General features: G+C 37.6%; 1 protein-coding gene across 2 annotated transcripts; it reads right to left on the bottom strand.

Moving 5' to 3' along the window:
- Window positions 1-778: 778 nt before the first annotated feature.
- FAM200B (family with sequence similarity 200 member B) lies at window positions 779-10,295 on the bottom strand. Of its 2 annotated transcripts, none has more exons than XM_039468090.2 (2): window positions 10,220-10,295; window positions 779-5,280 (listed from the first exon to the last, which is right to left on the bottom strand). In XM_039468090.2, exon 2 carries the CDS (start codon window positions 4,528-4,530, stop codon window positions 2,563-2,565), a length of 1,968 nt encoding a protein of 655 aa, XP_039324024.1. In that variant the 5' UTR covers window positions 4,531-5,280; window positions 10,220-10,295; the 3' UTR covers window positions 779-2,562. The 2 variants fall into 2 exon arrangements, with proteins under 2 accessions (XP_039324024.1, XP_003927501.1); XM_003927452.4 differs by lacking the exon at window positions 10,220-10,295 and adding an exon at window positions 10,104-10,191.
- Window positions 10,296-19,560: the final 9,265 nt, after the last annotated feature.

Here is a 19,560-nt window from a genome sequence, read left to right as displayed (position 1 = left end):
TTTCCTAGTTTCATAGGTCTTTAGATATAAAATTTAGCTTCAGAATCGATTACGCTCAGAGCTGCACCCATATCTAATTTAGATATGAGATTTTGAACTTTTTAGTTGATGAAGCTTAGATAAGACTTGGACTTGAGCTAATGCTGTAATGGGGTGAGATCTATGGGGACTTTAGGATAGATGAACGTATTTTTCAAGTGGAATGGATGAGTCTTTGGGGACAAGAGGGTGGACTATAGTAGGCTTAATGGCCTCCCCAAAGATGTCTACATCCTACTCCCTGAAGCCCATACATGTTACCTTACATAGTAAAAGAGATTTTACAGGACATACTCACAGAAAGACACAAACATCTGGATCAGAGAAACAATTTCTTATTCATAGCAAAAACAGCAGCCAGAGTAGTATTGTGTGTGTTCCCATGCTCCAATTCCTGTAACGTAATACAGTAAGGGCCAGGTGTTACCTCTGAATGCAGTGAACTGCACTACAGAAGAGGAGCCCCACATTTTAATAGTTTCTGCGTTTTTATGGAACTGCTGACGTGTCTCTGCATCTTCTCCAGATATTACTCATTATTTCTGCAATGCAGGCAAATTCCCTTCCTAGTGTGAGAAAAGAGAAGGCTTAACTTTACTTCCCCGGGATGTCTCTAGGGGAGGTGCTATCTCTAGCTTCACTATCCAGGAATGTTTCCTTTATACATCCTTAATTTAAAAGTGAACACGGTCAAACGAGGGATTCAGACTGTGCAGAAATATGAGCTACTCACAGAAAATGATTTTTCAACACTTTATTTCAAGCATCAAAAAAAGAAAACAATCAATTACCTTCAATAGAATAGGAAATCTGAAAAATCAAATATTACAAGGCTAGGCATGATAGCAGATGGAAAGGAACCACTACCCTGTAAGATTTTAATGAGAAAGACCATGCCAAAATAGTATCATCCAGCAAAGGAAGGAGTACACAGAGAGGCAGAAGTTGAAATTAGTTTGAAGACTATATATTACACAATATACATTGCTTAAGCATCCACAACAATGTGAAGAAGCAGCATCAATGCCTTTCTGGATGCTTACAGAAGTTATGTCAAAATCAAATTTTTTCTTTCTTTTTTGAGATCGAGTCTCACTCTGTCACCCAGGCTTGAGTGCAGTGGCGCAATCTTGGCTCACTGCAAACTCCGCCTCCTGGGTTCAAGTGATTCTCTTGCCTCAGCCTCCCAGGTAGCTGGGATTACAGGGGCCCATCACCACGTCCAGCTAATTTCTGTATTTTTAGTAAAGACAGGGTTTCACCAGGTTGGCCAGGCTGGTCTCAAACTCCTGACCTCAGGTGATCTGCCCGCCTCAGCCTCCCAAAGTGCTGGGATTACAGGCGTGAGCCACTGCCCCCGGCCCCAAAATCAATTTCAAAAAGTAAAAAAGGCAAAGAAACTTGCCACATATTTATTAATTATTACTGGAAATAACTGCAAATTAGAGATGTTAGGTATTATTGATTCATTTATTTTTTAGTAAATGGATATTGAATATGAACTATGTATCATGCAAATGGACACCATCTCCCCAACTATGGAAGGATAGTAATCAAATAATTATGAATTACATATTCCAGGGTAGCAGAATGATAGTAATAAAAATTATTACAAATTATGTACTACAAGAAAAACAAAGAAATAAAAGGAATAATGGAGGATTTACCCTAAGGTGGTTAGGAAAGTTTCTCAAGGGAAGTGACATTTAATTTTTTTGAGACAGGGTTTCTCTGTTGCTCAGGCTGGACTGCAGTGGTACAATCACAGATGACTGCAACTTCAAACTCCTGAGCTTGAGCAACCTCTTGCCTCACCCTCCCGAGTAGCTGGGACTACAGGTATGCAACAACACACCACGCTTATTTTTAAAAATTTTTTAGCAGAAACAAGGTCTCACTATGTTGTCCAGGCTGGTCTTGAACTCCTGGGCTCAAGTGATCCTTCTGCCCTGGCCTGCCAAAGTGCTGGGATTACAGATCTGAGCCACATGCCTAGTGAGGGGAGAGTAACATTTAATCCAGACTTATTCTAAGAATTTAAAATAGTGACCGGAGTGTGTTTTAAAACCTAACTCAGATCATCTCTCTCCTTTGCTTAAACACTTCAACTGTTCTCTATTCCATTGACAAAAGCCAGAGGCCCAATAAGAGTCTACAGAATCCTTCGTGGTTTGGTTTCCCAGTACTTGTTACTACTCTTTCCATAGCACTTAAGAGCTTCTAAATATTATAAAGCTTATTTATTATGTTTATTGTCAATTTCTCTTTAGTGGGATATAAAATCCACTAGGGAATTATCTGTTTTGTTCACTTTTGTATCCCAAATGTCTCTGGAATAATTCCTGGCCTCTAACAGAAATTCATTAATTTTTTTTTTTCAGTGACATAAAATAATTTTATTAAATATAACAAAAATTAAAGCATAAGTATCACATACAATGTTATAGTCCCATTTAAATATAATATAGAATAATACTACAAAATAACAAATACAAAAACAAAAACTAGGTAAGACTTTATTTACTATGATAGTTGTGCTTGCCTGTTCATAAGTTCATTCCAGTCTGGAACACAGGAAGATAATGCTACACGCATAGCTGCTGTACCATTCAGCCCATTTCTTTCCTTTGTTTTTAACTGGGTGAAGATAGAAAACCCTAGTTCACACAAACTAGTAGTTGTGAATGGTAGTAATAGCAGGACACTCTTTCTACTTAACAATGGAAAGTCTTCCTTTACCTTAATCCAAAATGCTGATAAACTTAAGGTCTCATAATCATTCTTCAATGTATATGAAGAATTAAGCTGTAATAATTCATTCTCTTCTTCAGGCACCAAGTTTAGCTCAATTATTGATTCAGGGCTTCGAAAAGCAAATGGATCTTTTACCCAGCTGTTTTCCCTTAATGTTTCAAATTTTTCTTCTGGAAAAAAGTGGTTAAAAGTTTGAGATAGAGAAGTGAGATGTAACAATATCTCTAATTTCATTTCTTTCAAAATGTTTTCATTAATAATATTCTCTTCGATATGTTGCAAAAATCTTGGAAACATGTAGTAGCTAGGACGATTACTTTTGAGTCTTGCTTGCCATAACAATAATGTCTTGCGAAATCCCTGGATATGTTCGACGTGTTGGAATACATCACTGTTTTTCCCCTGTAGTTTTAAACTCAGTTCATTAAGAATGCTAAAAATATCAGTTAAATATGCCAATTTTGTTACCCAAATATCATCTTCAAAAATATTTGCCAAATAAGATTTTTTTTCAATGAGACAGAAGTGAATCTCATTCCTGAGCTCATAAACCCTGCTTAGTATTTTCCCTTGAGACAACCAACGAACTTTGGTATGATATAGTAAGTGGGTATGATTAGTTCCAATCTCTGAACAAAATTTTTCAAGAAGCCGGCTATTCAGTGAGCTTCCTTTAATAAAATTAACAACTTTCACTGCATTTTTCAATACTTCCATGAGATTCTGTGGAATTTCTCTGGATGCTAAACCTTCACGATGTATAAAACAATGATTCCAAACAGTACCATTATTAGTAACTTCTAGCAATTCTTCAATTACTCTGCTATGCTTTCCAGTTACGGTTGCTGTGCCATCACTTGTAATTCCTTTACAGTTTTTCCAGTTTAACTTATATTGGCCAACTATGCGCCTTTCTAATTCTGTAAAAATATCTAATCCACTTAGGTGTGAGGTTAAACTTAAAAAACACAAAAAATCCTCCATAAAATCATCTTGCCATGCATATCTGACATAAACAAAAAGTGTCGTGCAGCTTTCAATATCAGTGCTTTCATCAAGCTGGATTGCAAAATCTATACCAGACTGTAACCGAGTAATAAGCATTGCTTCTAAATGTTCTGCAATAGTACAAATTCGAAGCGATATTGTGTTATCATTAGGTATAGTTTTTAATTTATCAGCTGATTTATCATCAAATATTGTACGTACCATATCCAAACATGCTGGAAGAATAATTTTTTCAGCAGCTGTGTTAGCTATTTCTTCTTTTGCCACACGATATGCAACTAAATATGATGATAATAAGGCTTTCTCACTAATGGTAGAACTAAGAAACTGTGTTGATAATTTTATGTCTTTTTTCTTCCTTTGAAAATATTCAAGAGGCTTATCAATAAGTTCAGCATGCTGAGTTTCTAAGTGCCTTTTTAATTTTGAAGGTTTTAAGCTTTCATTCGCAAGAATGTTATTACAAATAACACACTGAGGTCTGTCAGTTTCAAACGGTTTTTCACATCTGATAAAGCCATATTTTAAGTAATCTTCATTATAACGTCTCGCACTTACTTTTTTCTTTTTGAAATGTGGCTCAAATGAAGTTGAAATTTGCAGATTAGAATCAGTATTTTTCTCAATATTGCCACTATTCACAATTCCATATTCAACAGATGAATTCGAACATGCTTCTGCATATTTCACTTCACTATTCCTCTTTCTTTTAATAAAGAAATGATCCATTCTAATAACAATTTGTTTCAGTTTGATTAAAATGTTGTAATTGGCACTAACTCAAAAAAGAAGAAAAAAATATAGAGTCTAAATAACATATTTTCAAAACTACACTCAAAGTTTGCAACTGAATCTCAGTTGAGTATTTCAGACTTCACAACTAGTTGCAAGTCACTATAATATAAAACTTGACTATGCATTAACCTTGCTATTATGAAAATCAAGCACGACACCCAGGAGCAAATGCCCGAAAATCATTTCTTGGCTAATATACATTCTATCCATCCTATCCCCTCCATCAAATACCTTTCTCACAAATTGAAATTGACCTCAGCATTCCTTGCAGTGTGCACAATTCAGGCAAAGGATTCATGCAAAACACTTTAATGTTTTACATTTTATTTTGTTTTTGTTTTTTTTAAATATTCATTATGACTCACAGAATTGCTTTCACGCCTCACTAATGGGTCTCACACATATTGTGAAAAATACTGATATAGAGACATTTTGTGCCCTTTGCTGTGCTGGTACCTTGAGTATGTCTGCTTGATGATGAAAGAATCTAGCTGATCCGCTAAACTGTTGACTTGTGTCTGAACATCTTCAAGTAGTGGAAATTTATCTTAGATTTCCATTCCTTAATCATATTTATGGTCTGATCTAGTAAGGAGCCAGTGAGGTTTTCCATGGCTAGGTCAAATAACAGGTTGGAGCTGATGATATATTTTTATGGAACTTTCCTGGGAATGCATTCTTGACCTGGGAATAAGATGAGAGATAAAACATGAAAGTATCACAGTACAAAGTAATATTATTGCCAGCTATGGGGGTCTTTATGATATCTAAGATCATGGACGGTGAGGCAAAAAGTCTGTAACTCTCTCTGTCATTATCTTATATTGGCTTAGGCCTATTTCCATAAGGCAAACCACTTCAGTCAAGATTGGTAAACAGAAAAATAGTGACAGTAAAACTCAAAAGTTGGCATCAGGAGTTGGAAAGTATATTAACAAAACTGAATACAGCAAGGCATGAAGGAGTATAGCTTATTCACCATACATATTTCCTTTTTGCTTGGCCACACCTATCTTGGTCATGCCTGCCTTGGTATTACTGCACTGCTTTCTTGGATCATAGTGTACTTCAGTCTTACGGTCGTAACAGTAGTTCCAACCCTTCCTTATCCACCTTTTCCATCAAATTATCTCGAGTTTTTTGGAAGAGGGGCAGTCTTACATTTACTGTAGTGTTTATTTATTAAAAATTCAACATGTCTTAACTATGTTAATACTACATCTTTATTAGGACTATTTGTATTAACTGTATTTTCTTATTTTTCTATAGTTAATGCTCTGCTATCTGGGTGGGTCCTTGATGACTGGGGAGGTACTACCTCTACCAGGGTTAGCTAATTCCTATGCAAACTAACCAATCCAAAACCCCCACACCTATACTCACACCCAACACAGACATCTTGAGTTTTTATACTCCAGGCCAATATTGATTGCCCTGTCACTCCAGGACCAGCTACCAGGCAACTAGGGATATCCCCTATGTCCTAAGTCAGCCAAAATTATTTAAACCAGTCAATTTTAACCCTGTTCAAGCCCACTTATCCAGTTTTGCCCATTACCTCTTTAAAAAAGCAAATAAAGGCTTTCCTGCAGTTTCCTTGTACTTCCTCTCCCCACTGACCCTGTTGCTTCTAGGTATGGCACCCTTGCATGGTGTAAGGTGCTATGCTTCCTGTTTCTAAGGATACATGAGTATAAAAATTTCTTCTTTCATGACAGTCATTTTTACACCTGCATATTTCACCATATTTGAGTAAATTAAATCCTGAGTACATTTTAAAACACTGTTATTTTGTGGTACTGCTCTAGTTACAAAGTTGTATAGTTTGGCACTAAACCTCTTTTTCTTGATCAGGTATTTTACCTTTTAATACAATTATTATGCAGACCATGAGTTCTTCTAGGAAGTCAAAATCTTAAATGCCTTAACAATGGTTAAATAGCTACAGATTTATTATATATGGTAGCTGGTTGTACCTTAAAAGGTATGCATCTGGGAGAGAATTCAGGACCTGGTAGGTGCCTTTGACTTAATCTTGGTTAGATGCTTCCTTGAAAGATGACATGCTGGCCCGGCACAGTGGCTCACACCTGCAATCCCAGGACTTTGGGGGGCCAAGGTGGACAGATCACCTGAGGTCAGGAGATCGAGACCAGCCTAGCCAACATAGCGAAACCCCCATCTCTACTAAAAATTAAAAATTAGCCAGGTATGGTGGTATGCACCTATAGTCCCAGCTACTCAGGAGGCTGAGGCAGGAGAATCACTTGAACCAGGGAGAAAGAAGTTGCAGGAGCTGGGATCGTGCCACTGCACTCCAGTCTGGGTGACACAGTGTGACTCTGCCCTCCCGCCCCCCCCCCCCCCCCCACAAAAAGAAAGATGACGTGTTACAAATACTTAACCTTGGTTGGAAAGACACAAAGCTCTTCTTAGGAAGTTTTATGTCCTATGCCAAGGTTATTAGCAGGACTAAAGGGTTTATGGGAAATGCCTCTTGGAAGTCCCAGTACAGTGAGTGGTCAACAACATATTAGACCAGAACTACACTGCTGAAGGTAAATGATCTAGATCTCTTTTTAATACATAAGAAAAGTTGAAGGGCAATATACAGAGCCTTGAAACAATCTAAACAAGATAAACAGATGCCTGGAAGAGAATATCAACACTTCCTTTCATAGTTAAAAGTTCATATAAGGATGCTAGTATATTTTAATACTTCAACTCTCCCCCAAGAAACCTCAAACTACTACAATTTTGTCCTTCTGCTATCTCTCCCTAAATATTTACCACATGTAGCTCAAGAAAAACAATACTAAACAAAATGTGCTACGAAGTCTTTTGTTTGACTTTATTTACTTACATCTCTGAAACCAACCTTAATGAAAAGCCAGAGGAACTCTGGGGAGAAGTTCAAACCTGAGGTTCTGGCCTAATCGTTAAGTTCTCAAACTTTAATGTAAACCGACATGTTCAATTAGTACTCAATGTAAATCAGAACATGTTCATACTTGAACACAATGAAGTATACCAGTGTGATTCCATAACCCAGATGAGTTCTGCTGGCCAAAACACCAAAGACCTACAAATGTATACACTGATGCTTAAGAATGTGTACACTGAAACTGGCTCCTGTGGCTACATGGCCAAATTTCCAAGTAATAACACTCGTTATTCAGATATCCATCTACTTGGCCTCCCTTAAGGAAGAGTTCCAATTAGGGTAACCAAATATTTGTAGTGGAAAGTTTCTTATACACCAAGGTGTATTAACACAGTCATATGATCTGGTTTCAGGTTAGTGATTTCCCATTAATAAATCTTACCTACCTATTCCTAGAATAGTGCTTATTGTATGGTAGTTTCTCAACGTCTTTGAAAGAATGAGAAAATTAGTGATACCTGTAGTAAACTGTACAACGCACATTCTATTTTTATCACAGTGGATAAAAAATAAGTTACCCAACTATATTTGGACAATTTGGAATTATATAAGACAAAGGCTAATACAACATATTATTTAAAATAGGACTATCAAAGATTCTATTTTCCATGTTAAGAAATAGTAGAAGGAGGCTGAGACAGGAGAATTGCCTGAACCCAGGAGGCGGAGGTTGTGGTGAGCCGAGATCGCACCATTGCACTCCAGCCTGGGTAACAAGAGTGAAACTCCGTCTCAAAAAAAAAAAAAAAAAAAAAAGTAGAAACAATGATCCTATAAAAACATACGTGTAAATTTAGATTTAGCTTTTAAAGCTTGGAACCTAAATCTACCTGAAAACAAAAAACATTAAAAAAAAGTATCCTATTTTTATATTACTATATACAGATCATTATTCTCTTAGAAGCAATTGTCTTTTAACCTTTCTGTTCTTTCATATTCTTACTATTCATGTTTCAATCCCCCTTTGAAAGTTTGTAACACTAGTTCAGTCACTATTGTTTTAAAAAGGTTTTTTTAAAGGGTTTACTCTCCCTCCTAAATCAGACAGTTCACCTATAGTAATAGCAGTGGCAGTATATTAGGGAACAGATCTGGTAGATGTGATGATGAAAGCATGGGGACGTTCTTTTTTAACAGAATTGGATGCAAGGTATCAGCTAAGTGAGAGGCCGAAGTAGAAAATGTTGCAAGTTTGACAGAAGAAAATATGAAATATTAATAATTGTTTAGAAATGTGATAATATAGATTAGGAAAATGTTTTAGGATTTTTAGTCTGGCTGGTTGTCTTACGTGCTTAATGCAATGACTGTTATTATTTTAATGTTTGATAGTCTTGAATTCCCTGTCAATAATCTTCTATATCCTAAGATACATCTCTAGTGTATCATCTTCTGAAAATACATCTTCTGAAAATACAACTCTCATCAGTTTCTCATAATTGGAAAAGCATTTAATGGCACTCAACAACTCTTCAGGATAATATACCTCAAGCTCAAGCTTCATCTTTCCAGGCTTCTCCTTCATCACATGATCTCCATACATTCTACATTTCAGTACGAAAAGTATGAAAATTCTTGAAACAGTTCATGCACTTTCATGTCTCTGCTTTTGGCTAGTATTCCCTTTGCCTGGAATATTCCTGCTGGGTCATATGAAGTCCTATTCATTCTTTTTTGCTTAGTTCAAATGCTAAAGCAGTCATACATTCAACTAACATTTAGCTACCTACCCTACCTAAAGAATGTCAGGCACTGAGGATCCCAAACAATGGACAATGACATATTAAATTCACAGAATATCCGTTCAGCTATTAAGATGAATGAGGTGGAGTTACACAACACTGACAAATCTTAAAAACATTAAGTAAAACAAGCTAGTTGCAAAAATATATATATATATATACACACACATATTACTGATTGCTTGATGGTAGGGAGAGTGGTTTCCTTGGGCAAAAGGGAAGAGAATGAGATGGGGTACAGCTGACGAACGATTTCAGTCACTTACATAATCATTTATTTCTCCAATTCACTGGTGAGTACATATGTATTATAATTTTGCTTCTACCTTTCGTCTGTCTAAAGGATTAAAAAGAGGATGTAATACCTTTTTTTAATCCTTTAGACAGACGAATGGTAGAAACAAAATACACTGTAAATCTGCCACACAGCCACTAACTTTAAATTACCTTCCATCTCTTGCACTTCCTTCCCTTTGTTTCCTGTTTTGACATTACGCACACGAGTTACTAGGCCTAGAGTGGAAACTACCAGGTGCCAGCTTTAGCTAGATTAAAACATGACCCTCTTCCTATGAGATTTCTGACCGGTTTCCTCCCGTCCTCCATGGCGCCAACTAGAATTTCAAAAAAACTTCGGCCTGAACCCTGGGCCGACCCTAGAATGACCGCCTTTCAGGCCCGGATGGCTGCCGCTCTCACCTTCCTTCAATTCACACCGGGGGCAAAACCAAGACCATATTTCCCTGCAACGAACCCTAGAATGCTTCGCTTTGGCGGACTCCGGTCCACTCCCACCAAAGGTTGCCCTTCTTTCGCCTCACCTCCAGCCTAGCTGCCGCGACCCGGCCGAGCCCGAGGCCGCAAGCTTCAGGTCTCTCCAGCGAAGCTGCAGCTCCGATCCCCCCTCATTCTCTCCGCAACACCACTTCCGGCCTACCTCACAAATTCCACAGTTCGGCCGGAAAACACTGGATCGGCCCTCTGCGCAGGCGTGAAACCAGCGCGGTGTCGGGAGGTGCCTGTTCCAGTTTTCCGCCTCCCTACTCTCTGCCAGCAGTCTCGCGAGATTTCCTCCTCTCGCGGGAGTTATTTGAACGCCAGGGCGGTAACGACCCGCTAGGCGCCTGAGGCCCCCTGACTAGAAACTCGGGGAATACTCCGCGGAGAGCTCTGTGTCTGGGCTGGCGCCCTGGCAGGCTGTAGCCAAGCGGGGGCAGGGCTCGTCTCGACAGAATCCCAGAGCCATGAGAGCGAAAAGAGACTGCTGCGGATTAAGGAGACCTGCTGGTGGTGGCTCCTGCCGCGGGGTAAGCGCTTCCGGTCCTCGCCCGCGCCAGCGTCGGCCCTGCGGGGCCAGGGCTCGAGTTCGGAAACCCCAAGGTGATTTTCACAGACTTTGTGGAAGAATTATACAGAGTTTCGAACTTTGATATTATTTCACCTGTTTATTTATTTAGAGACTCATCTTGTATTTAATAAGCATAGTAGTCCTGTGCTACTCCTTGGGTTAGCACGTCATTGATTTTTAACATAAACCTGCATTTTATTAGATTTAAATATGTATATTTTTGTCCTCTTTAAGATTATAACAAAGCACAGTTTTTGATCATTAACAAGATAGGTCCGTGCAAATAGGTGCATCTGTGTCACAAATGAAATATTTTTCTGTATATATGATATGTAATATATATATCATATATATATTATATATGTCATATAATGTATCGACGTGTTATATGATATATATGTGATATATATAATATATTATATACCATTATATATCATCTATATCACATATATATCATGTTTATTTTCTATATACTGATAGTAAAATTTAGATGCTTGATTAGGTTCAAATTTGACTGCTTGCACGTGGGGGCAAAATACTTCTTATGTGGTAGTTTGTAAACATCCTATTGCATCATATCAGGAGGTGAAAGGCTTCAGTAATATTTTTGAAACAGTGTCCTAATATATATAAATTAAGGATTATAGAGCAGTAATATACAATTTCCATAAGCCATGTTCCTCTATAGTCATATCTCTTCTAGCCTCCTCTTTGTTTTTAGATGGAGTCCAGAAAGTTAAGTATTTGCCAAAGGTCAGACAGCTAATTTATTTATTTATTTTTGTGTGTGTGTGTATTTGGCTTCTTTTTTTTTTTATTGCATTTTAGGTTTTGGGGTACATGTGAAGAACATGCAAGATTGTTGCATAGGTACACACATGGCAGTGTGATTTTAATAGTAAAAGTAGGGCTCTTTTTCACTCACCTCTCACCCCTTTTAAAATTTTGTCTCATAAGCTTTTATTATCTGTGCATCAGAAAGAATTCTGTTTGAGGTGGTCAGAATGGCATTTCTGCCTATTCAACTAGAAAAGGAGTTTTGACTGGGCACGGTGGCTCACGCCTGTAATCTCAGCACTTTCGGAGGCCGAGGTGGGTGGATCATCAGAGGTCAGGAGTTCGAGACCAGCCTAGCTAACATAGTGAAACCCTGTTTCTACTAAAAATACAAAAAATTAGCTGGGCATGGTGGTGCACACCTGTAATCCTAGCTACTCGGGAGGCTGAGGCAGGAGAGTCCTTTGAACCCAGGAGGCGGAGGTTGCAGTGAGTCGAGTCGCGCCTTTTATCTCCAGCCTGGGCAATGAGCAAAATTCGGTCTCAAAAAAACCAACAGAAGTTTTGTGACTGAGAAGTTAAGACATAATGAAAGTTCAACTCCTTGAGTGGTTCTGTTTTTTGCACTGCCTATATGGTAGCCAAGACTTGAGTTTGAAAGCAGTAGTTAGAGAGGTTAGATAGATCTAAGCCTGAAGCCTTGTAAATTGAGGATAGAAAGAATGCAGGAAAATCTTTATAGGCTGTAATAGTTGGTCATTTGCTCCTAAATAAATTTTATTTGCGGTATTTATTCACCTCATTTTAAAATAGTATGCTTTGCTTCCCATGTTAATTTCTACTTATTGTCTTATGTTAACTGTAAATTAATCTTATTGTGAAGAAAATGAGTTATGGAACAAAATATGGGAAGTGAAAACTAGAAGGAGGTAGCTTTCCATTATAAGTTACGTGACTTAACAAATAAAATCGATGTGGAAAAATCTTCTACAAGCCTGGTTATACTTCACAGAAATACCTTACAGTTGCTTCATCTGTTTGATGTGTAAAGTGGTCTGTAGTGGAAGGCCTACTGCTTTTTTTTTCCTGTGCTTCCTAGTGAACTGATGGGAATTTGTGCAAACAATGATTGTAGGTATATGACGAATTAATTTATCATTAAAAGCCATAACTTTGATAATCTAACATGATAGAAATGAGTTGATAAGGAGAAAGGAAGGTTATATGATTTAAATAAAAGTTTCATGAATAATAACTTCATTTCGTAAGGAAAAAAGTTATGATTACATATAAATTCACTGATATTTAAATGTAAAATGGAGAAATAATCCCAAATAAATACAATATAAATAAAAATTGGGGAACATTTTTATTTATTTAATGTGATGAGTGTGTTGTGTATTCATAAGTTCATTCTGGTTTGGAATCTCAAGTGCAATTCTAACTTATCTGGTACACTGTTAACTCTGTTTCTTTGTTTTTTTATGGGTTAAGAATTAAAAGTACCAATAGCAGTACTGCATTCATTCTGCTTAGCAATGAACAGTCCTGTTTCCTCCGAAAGAATGATACATCATTGTGACATAGGGCTAGAGAGTTTAAAAAGAAAAAAAAAAGATGCATATGATGTTCCATAATCATTCTTTAATATTTACAAAGAAGTAAGCTACACTATTTTATACTCTTCAGGCACCAAGTATAACTCAGTTTTTGATTCAGAGTGTTGGAAAACAAATCTATCCAGTTATTTTCTTGAATGCATCACATTTTCTGGCATGTAATGGTTAAAAGTTTGAGACAGGCCAGAAACAGTAAAAAAATGCATAAAATATATAAAACAATGTTTTTTAAGATATTGGATATCAGGCAATAAAGGAAAGTGAAACTTGATCACTAGGAAAAAAAGTGAGTCCTATGATTGCCTCAGTTTATTGCCTTGAGAGAATTTCTAAGCCATAGTACAGGGAGAAGAGAACATATGCAGCCTGGTAGAATCCCTCTGTTGATTGAGCCCAGAGCCTGGTGAGTCCCTTGCAGTCAGAGTTTGCTAGAAGGAAGAGAGCTGCATGGAAAGAGAATTCTGGTGATCTGGAACTAATCTCTCCTGATTTTTCAGGTAAGTATTGATCACTGCATGCGTGTGAGGGAATGGCCTGAGGCCAAGGAAAGGATCGTCCAAAAATATTATGGTACAGTCTTGGATCACATAAAGACATTTTGTTCAATGATAGACTGCATATGATTATAATGGAGCTGAAAAATTCCTACCACCTAGTGATGTCATAGCTATTAATCATGATGTTTTGTGTGTCTGTGGTGATGCTGGTCTGCTGTCTTGCTGATACTATTTATTATTATCATCATTTTTTTTTTTTCGAGATGAGCTCTCACTCTCTTGTCCAGGGTGGAATGCCTTAGTACAATCTTGGCTTACTGTAGCCTTGACCTTCCGAGTTTAGGTGATCCTCCCACCTCAGCCTCCCAAGTAGCTGGGACTACAGGTATGCACCACCATGCCCGGCTAGTTTTTTGTACTTTTTTTTTTTTTTTTTTTTTAGAGACGGCATTTCGCCATGTTGCCCAGGCTGGTCTCAAACTCCTGGGTTTAAAAGATCCACCTACCTCAGCCTGCTGGGATTACAGGTGTGAGCCATTGCACCTGCCCTATCATTATTTTAGAGTATATTTTTCTACTTACATATATATTTTAAAAGTTAACCCTAAAACAACTTTAGGCAGATTCTTCAAATTATTACAGACAAAGGCATTGTTATCACAGATGACAACTTTGTGCATGTTATTGCCCTTGAAGACCTTCCAGTGGGACAAAATTTGAAAGTGAAAGACAGTGATATTGCTGATTGTGACCCTGGGTAGGTCTAAGCTAATGTGTATGTATTTGTGTCTTGTAAAAAAAATTAATAAAGCTTATAAAATAAGGAAATAAAAAATATTTTTGTACCACTGTACATGTATTTTAAGCTAAGTGTTATTACAAGAGAGTCAAAAGGTCAAAAAAATGTAAAAGTATATGAAATAATTTACTGTTGAAGAAAAGCATTTAAAAAATAAATTTAATGTATTTAAGCCTAAGTGTGCAGTATTTATAAAGTCTACAGTAGTGTTATAATAATGTTCTAGGCCTTCACATTCACTCACCACTCACTGACTTACCCAGAACAACTAAGAGTCCTGCAAGCTCCATTCATGGTAAGTGTCCTTTACAGGTATATCATTTTATCTTTCATACTGTATTTTTACTATACCTTTTCTATGTTTAGATACAAACATATCATTGTGCTACAGATTCAGTACAGTAATTGAATGCTGTACAGGTGTGTAGCCTAGAAGCAATAGGCAGTGCTGTATAGCCTAGATGTGTAGTTGGCTGTTTTGTCTGGGTTTGTGTAAGTACTCTATGATGTTCACATAATGATGAAATTACCTAAAGGTGCATTTCTTAGAACATGTCTCTCTTGTTAAGCCACACATGACTGTAATTGTGTCGTGCTCAGAGACTGCTGGGAATGGCCACTGTTTTGACAAGACAGACTGGAAAGCCTCATCACTCATGGAGCTTTGGGTAGAGTACATAGAATGGGTCTTGCCTCAGTTTTGGGAAACAATTAGCCCTAGACTGAACACTGTCCCTGTCTTGCCTAAGAAGTGTTTAAAGCAGGGCCTGAAAGCATCAAACTATTTCTAAGTAGGTTACCTGTATTCTAGAACAAAACTTAAGAAGATTCATAGGAAAACAAACATCCAGCACCTAGAAAAGTAAAATCCACAGTGTCGTCTCCAAACTAGCAAAGATGCAAATAAGCAGGAAAAAAGGACCAATAATGAGACAAAAAGTGACATGTTAGAATTCAGACAGTATTCCCTATGTTCAAAAAGTTAAGTAGGGACATGGAAGATAAATGCCAATCCAACTTCTGGAGAGGAAAACTGCAATGTGTGAAATAGAAAACATACTGTATGGGATTAATGGCAGATCGGACATTGTGGAAGAAAAGATTCATGAGTTTGAAGAAGTTGTATCAATAGAAATGAATTAAACCAAAAAAGAAAAAAATAGTCCTATCAGTGAGCTGTGCACAAGTTTAAGCACCCTAGTGTGTAATGGGACTAGGGGAAGGGAGCATACAAAGTATTTGAAGAAATGATAGCTTAACAGTTTGATGGAAACCATAAACCCACAGATCCAAGATGATATGAACTCCAAGCACAAGAAGCATGAAAAAAACTACACCACCCAGGCATGGTGGCTCATGCCTGTAATTCTAACACTTTGAGAGGCTGAGGCAGGAGGATTGTTTTGAGGCCAGGTATTTGAGACCAGCCTGGGCAACATGGAGAGACCCTGTCTCTTAAACAAAAACCCAAACAGAGTACACAATAATCAAATTGTTTAATACCAATGATAAAGCTAAAATCTTAAATGGACTAGAGGCAGAAAGGTGCTGTTTCCAAGTGACTCAGAAATAGATACAAAGGTGAGAAGTTAGATTTCTTATAGGAAACAATTTAAACACTTTTCTCTATATTGTCACTTATTTTACATCCCAGATCCAGCAGTTGAACTTGAGCAGTTTTTACTTCATCTTCTTGATTATTTTTATTTTTAAAAGTGTGGCTCAAGTGTAATTTGTAGGTTGATTAAAATGTTACAAGTTATAAATTCGAAAATATCATACTAGATAATGTGTTTTGACAAATGAGCTGACCATTTATAACTGATACTTTTTTGGGTTTATACTTCTGTCAGTAGCAGACGAAATTCTTCCACATTAAGTCACAAATAATTGAATTATATTAACCAAAAATGTAACTGTTAGAATCATTGGCTTTTCTATTAAGTTGATGGTTAAATTGACCATCTTATAACAGGAAATCAAATGAGAAGACATCAAAAAAAAAATTCTAGCCAACTCATGTTTTATTTATCATCTCCTCTTCATTAATTGCTTCTCACAATGCCACAGTTAGTCATGGTATTTGTGGCAGCAGGCAAAGTCCTTCCTCAGATTTTATTAAATTGCTGTGGCATTTTTCTATTAAAAAGATTTTCTGGTTTCAATCTATAATTTGCCTGTGACCTGTGGGTTAAAAAAGAGTACTATACTATTCCATAAGTGTTTTGAGATAATATGGGATTTTGCTTACTCTCATTTGGATGAAATGAATATTTCCAGATCTACACATCAAATAGGAGGGGACTACAACTTATTATGTAACTCCTGAAAAACAGAAATTGTTTAATATGAGTTAAAACTTCAATTTTGCCGGGCGCGGTGGCTCAAGCCTGTAATCCCAGCACTTTAGGAGGCTGAGGTGGGTGGATCATGAGGTCGAGAGATCGAGACCATCCTGGTCAACATAGTGAAACACCGTCTCTACTAAAAAGTGCAAAAAATTAGCTGGCCATGGTGGCACGTGCCTGTAATCCCAGCTACTCAGGAGGCTGAGGCAGGAGAATTGCCTGATCCCAGGAGGCGGAGGTTACGGTGAGCCAAGATCGCGCCATTGCACTCCAGCCTGGGTAACAAGGGCGAAACTCCGTCTCAAAAAAAAAAAAAAAAAAAAAAAAAAAACTTCAATTTTAACAAATGTTGAGTGCCTATATCATATGCCAAGCATTGGACTAAGTACTTGTACATGTTTTCTCATGGACTGCCATCAAAGTTAAAGAGGTTGCCCATGATCATGTGGCTGTTTAGTGAAAGAGCCAAGAACCTAAGTACTGTAACCTATATTCAGGTGCCCTTTGCAGTGTCCCTGATTCAAATCATTAAGGGTGAGATGAGATTTTCAAGATTATTTAATAATTGCAATTTGTAATGGGTACAAATATGGTTTGTAATGTTCACACTCAACTAGAAACTATGTGACATCTAGTAATTTTTAAATTAAGATTATTTTGATTGACAGTTTATAATTGTATACATTTATGAGATACAATGTGTTGTTTTGATATATGTCTACAATGAGGAATGATGAAATCAAGCTAACACATCTAGCACTTCATTTGCCTATCTTATTTTTTTAATGGTGGGACATTTGAAATTTATTCTTAGTTTAGTTTAGTTTAGTTTTGTTTTTTGAGACAGATGACAGCTCTGTCACCCAGGCTGTAGTGCATTAGTGGGCTCCCAGCTCACTGTTGCCTCGACATTCCAGGTTCAAGCCTCAGCCTCTAGAATAGCTGGGATCATAAGCACAAACAACCACACCTGACAAATTTTTCTGATGTTTAGTAGAGACAAGGCCTATCTGTGTTGCCCAGGCTTCTCTTAGTTATTTTGAAATATTCATTATTATTGACTGTGGTCACCCTGCTGTCCAATAGATCTCAAAATCTATTCCTCCTGTCTACCTGACACTTTGCATCCTTTGATCAACAACTCATTCACACCCCCACAACCTCTGGTAACCAGCATCCTCTCTTCTACGTGTTTAACTTTTTTAGATTCCACAAATGTGAGGTCATGTGGTATTTGTCTTTCTGTGCCTCATTTATACTAATTTCTTTTTAAATGAAGCCTATTTAATACCAGTGAATGAAAACGCTACCAGTATTTCAAACCATAATCTAGTAAGCAGTTGGATGGGTACTACATTAATACTACATTCCCTAAAAGGCTTCAATTTCATCAAGAACCAACACAGCACAAAACAACGAAAACTGGTATATTTATTTCATTTTTTGAGGCAGGGTCTTGCTCTGTCTTCCTGGCTGGATTGTAGTGGCGCCATCATGGCTTACTGCAGGCTGGCCTGTCCTGGGCTCAAGCAATCTTCACACCTCAGCCTCCCAAGTAGCTGGGACTACAGGCATGTACTACCACACGTTGCTAATTTTTTAACTTTTCATAGCTGTGGGGTCTCTTTACATTGCCCAGGCTGGTTTTGAACTCCTGGGCTCAAGTGATCCTTCTACCTTGGCCTGCCAAAGTGCTTGGATTACAGGTGTGAACCACCATCCCAAGTCCCAAAATTTGTATTTTTAAACTGTGAAAAGCCAAGTCACCCTAAAAGGTTTGTATTTCATAAACAAGATAAGGAAATGGTCTTTTTTTTTTTAAGGTGTCAATAGGAAATTGAGGCAATTCTGTTTGTATGCATTTGGCCTCAAGGAAGTGATTCAACTTGCTCTTGCTTTAGCCCAAGGGTGTGGCTTACGGTCTTGGACAGTTCACTTGTGATCCAGATTCCTTTGGAGGGTGTCAGAACAGGTACAGGTACCCTAGTCATCAAATTCCTACCAACAGCTAAAACCATCTCAGTTGAGAGTCACATATTTTGCTGGGTTATTTTCTTCCCTTAAATTTAAGAATTTTGGTGTAGTTTTGGACTGGGGGCCAGATAGTCTCATCCTAAGTTTGTGTTTCTTTTCTCAGATAAACTTTAGTTCTGCTCAACTACCATAGAATTTTAGTTTTATTGCATATTAAAAAACACATATCCCAGCTCTAGTATGCACAGTGTTTTAGGCTAGGCAGTGGAGTTGGGGAGAGGAGTGGAAAAGAGTAAACAATCATAAGCTTGGGTTACATTTTAGCTGTGGGTGCTTTAGCATTCAAATAATTTTGGATACATCCTGGCAAATTTGTAATGTAGTCCCATATAAGTTTTACTGAATTGGTTGGGGTAACTCCTGCAAAGTAGACCATCCTAAGGGTAGAAGAAATGAGCTGTACTAATAATAAGCCATTGTTGGAGTGAAGGAGGGAGTCTGATTTTGGTGGTGTGGCTGTACCTCAATTTGCCTTGGCTAAGATCCCTGATAGCATGTCTGATGTCCAGGAAGGTAGGAGGCTCTAAGTAAATATGGTTGAAAGCTACTTCACTTAAACACGTAAGCTGAAACAACCCTCCACTGGAACTCCTTCAACAATATGTCACAAATAAGAAAGCTATTCTTTCCTACATCGGTGGCTAAGCTCATGATGGCTACCTCAAAACTGAGGGCTCAAGAAAGAATGGGAGAGACACAGTGGCTCAATTTTCATCTGGGTACTCACTGAGCACGTGGAAAACATTCCTGATAACTCAGAAGCTCTTTGTATTAAGGGTGGGGAGATTTTGCTGAATCTTAGGTTCTAAACTTCAACCTTAAACTTAATGAATCATTAAGAATCACATATGAATGA

This window comes from Saimiri boliviensis, chromosome 3 (assembly GCF_048565385.1).
Source record: "Saimiri boliviensis isolate mSaiBol1 chromosome 3, mSaiBol1.pri, whole genome shotgun sequence".
In the NCBI taxonomy this organism is placed as follows: Eukaryota; Metazoa; Chordata; class Mammalia; order Primates; family Cebidae; genus Saimiri; species Saimiri boliviensis.
The sequence above is the reverse complement of the archived record's forward strand: the minus strand, read 5'-3'. Positions and strand labels throughout refer to the sequence as shown.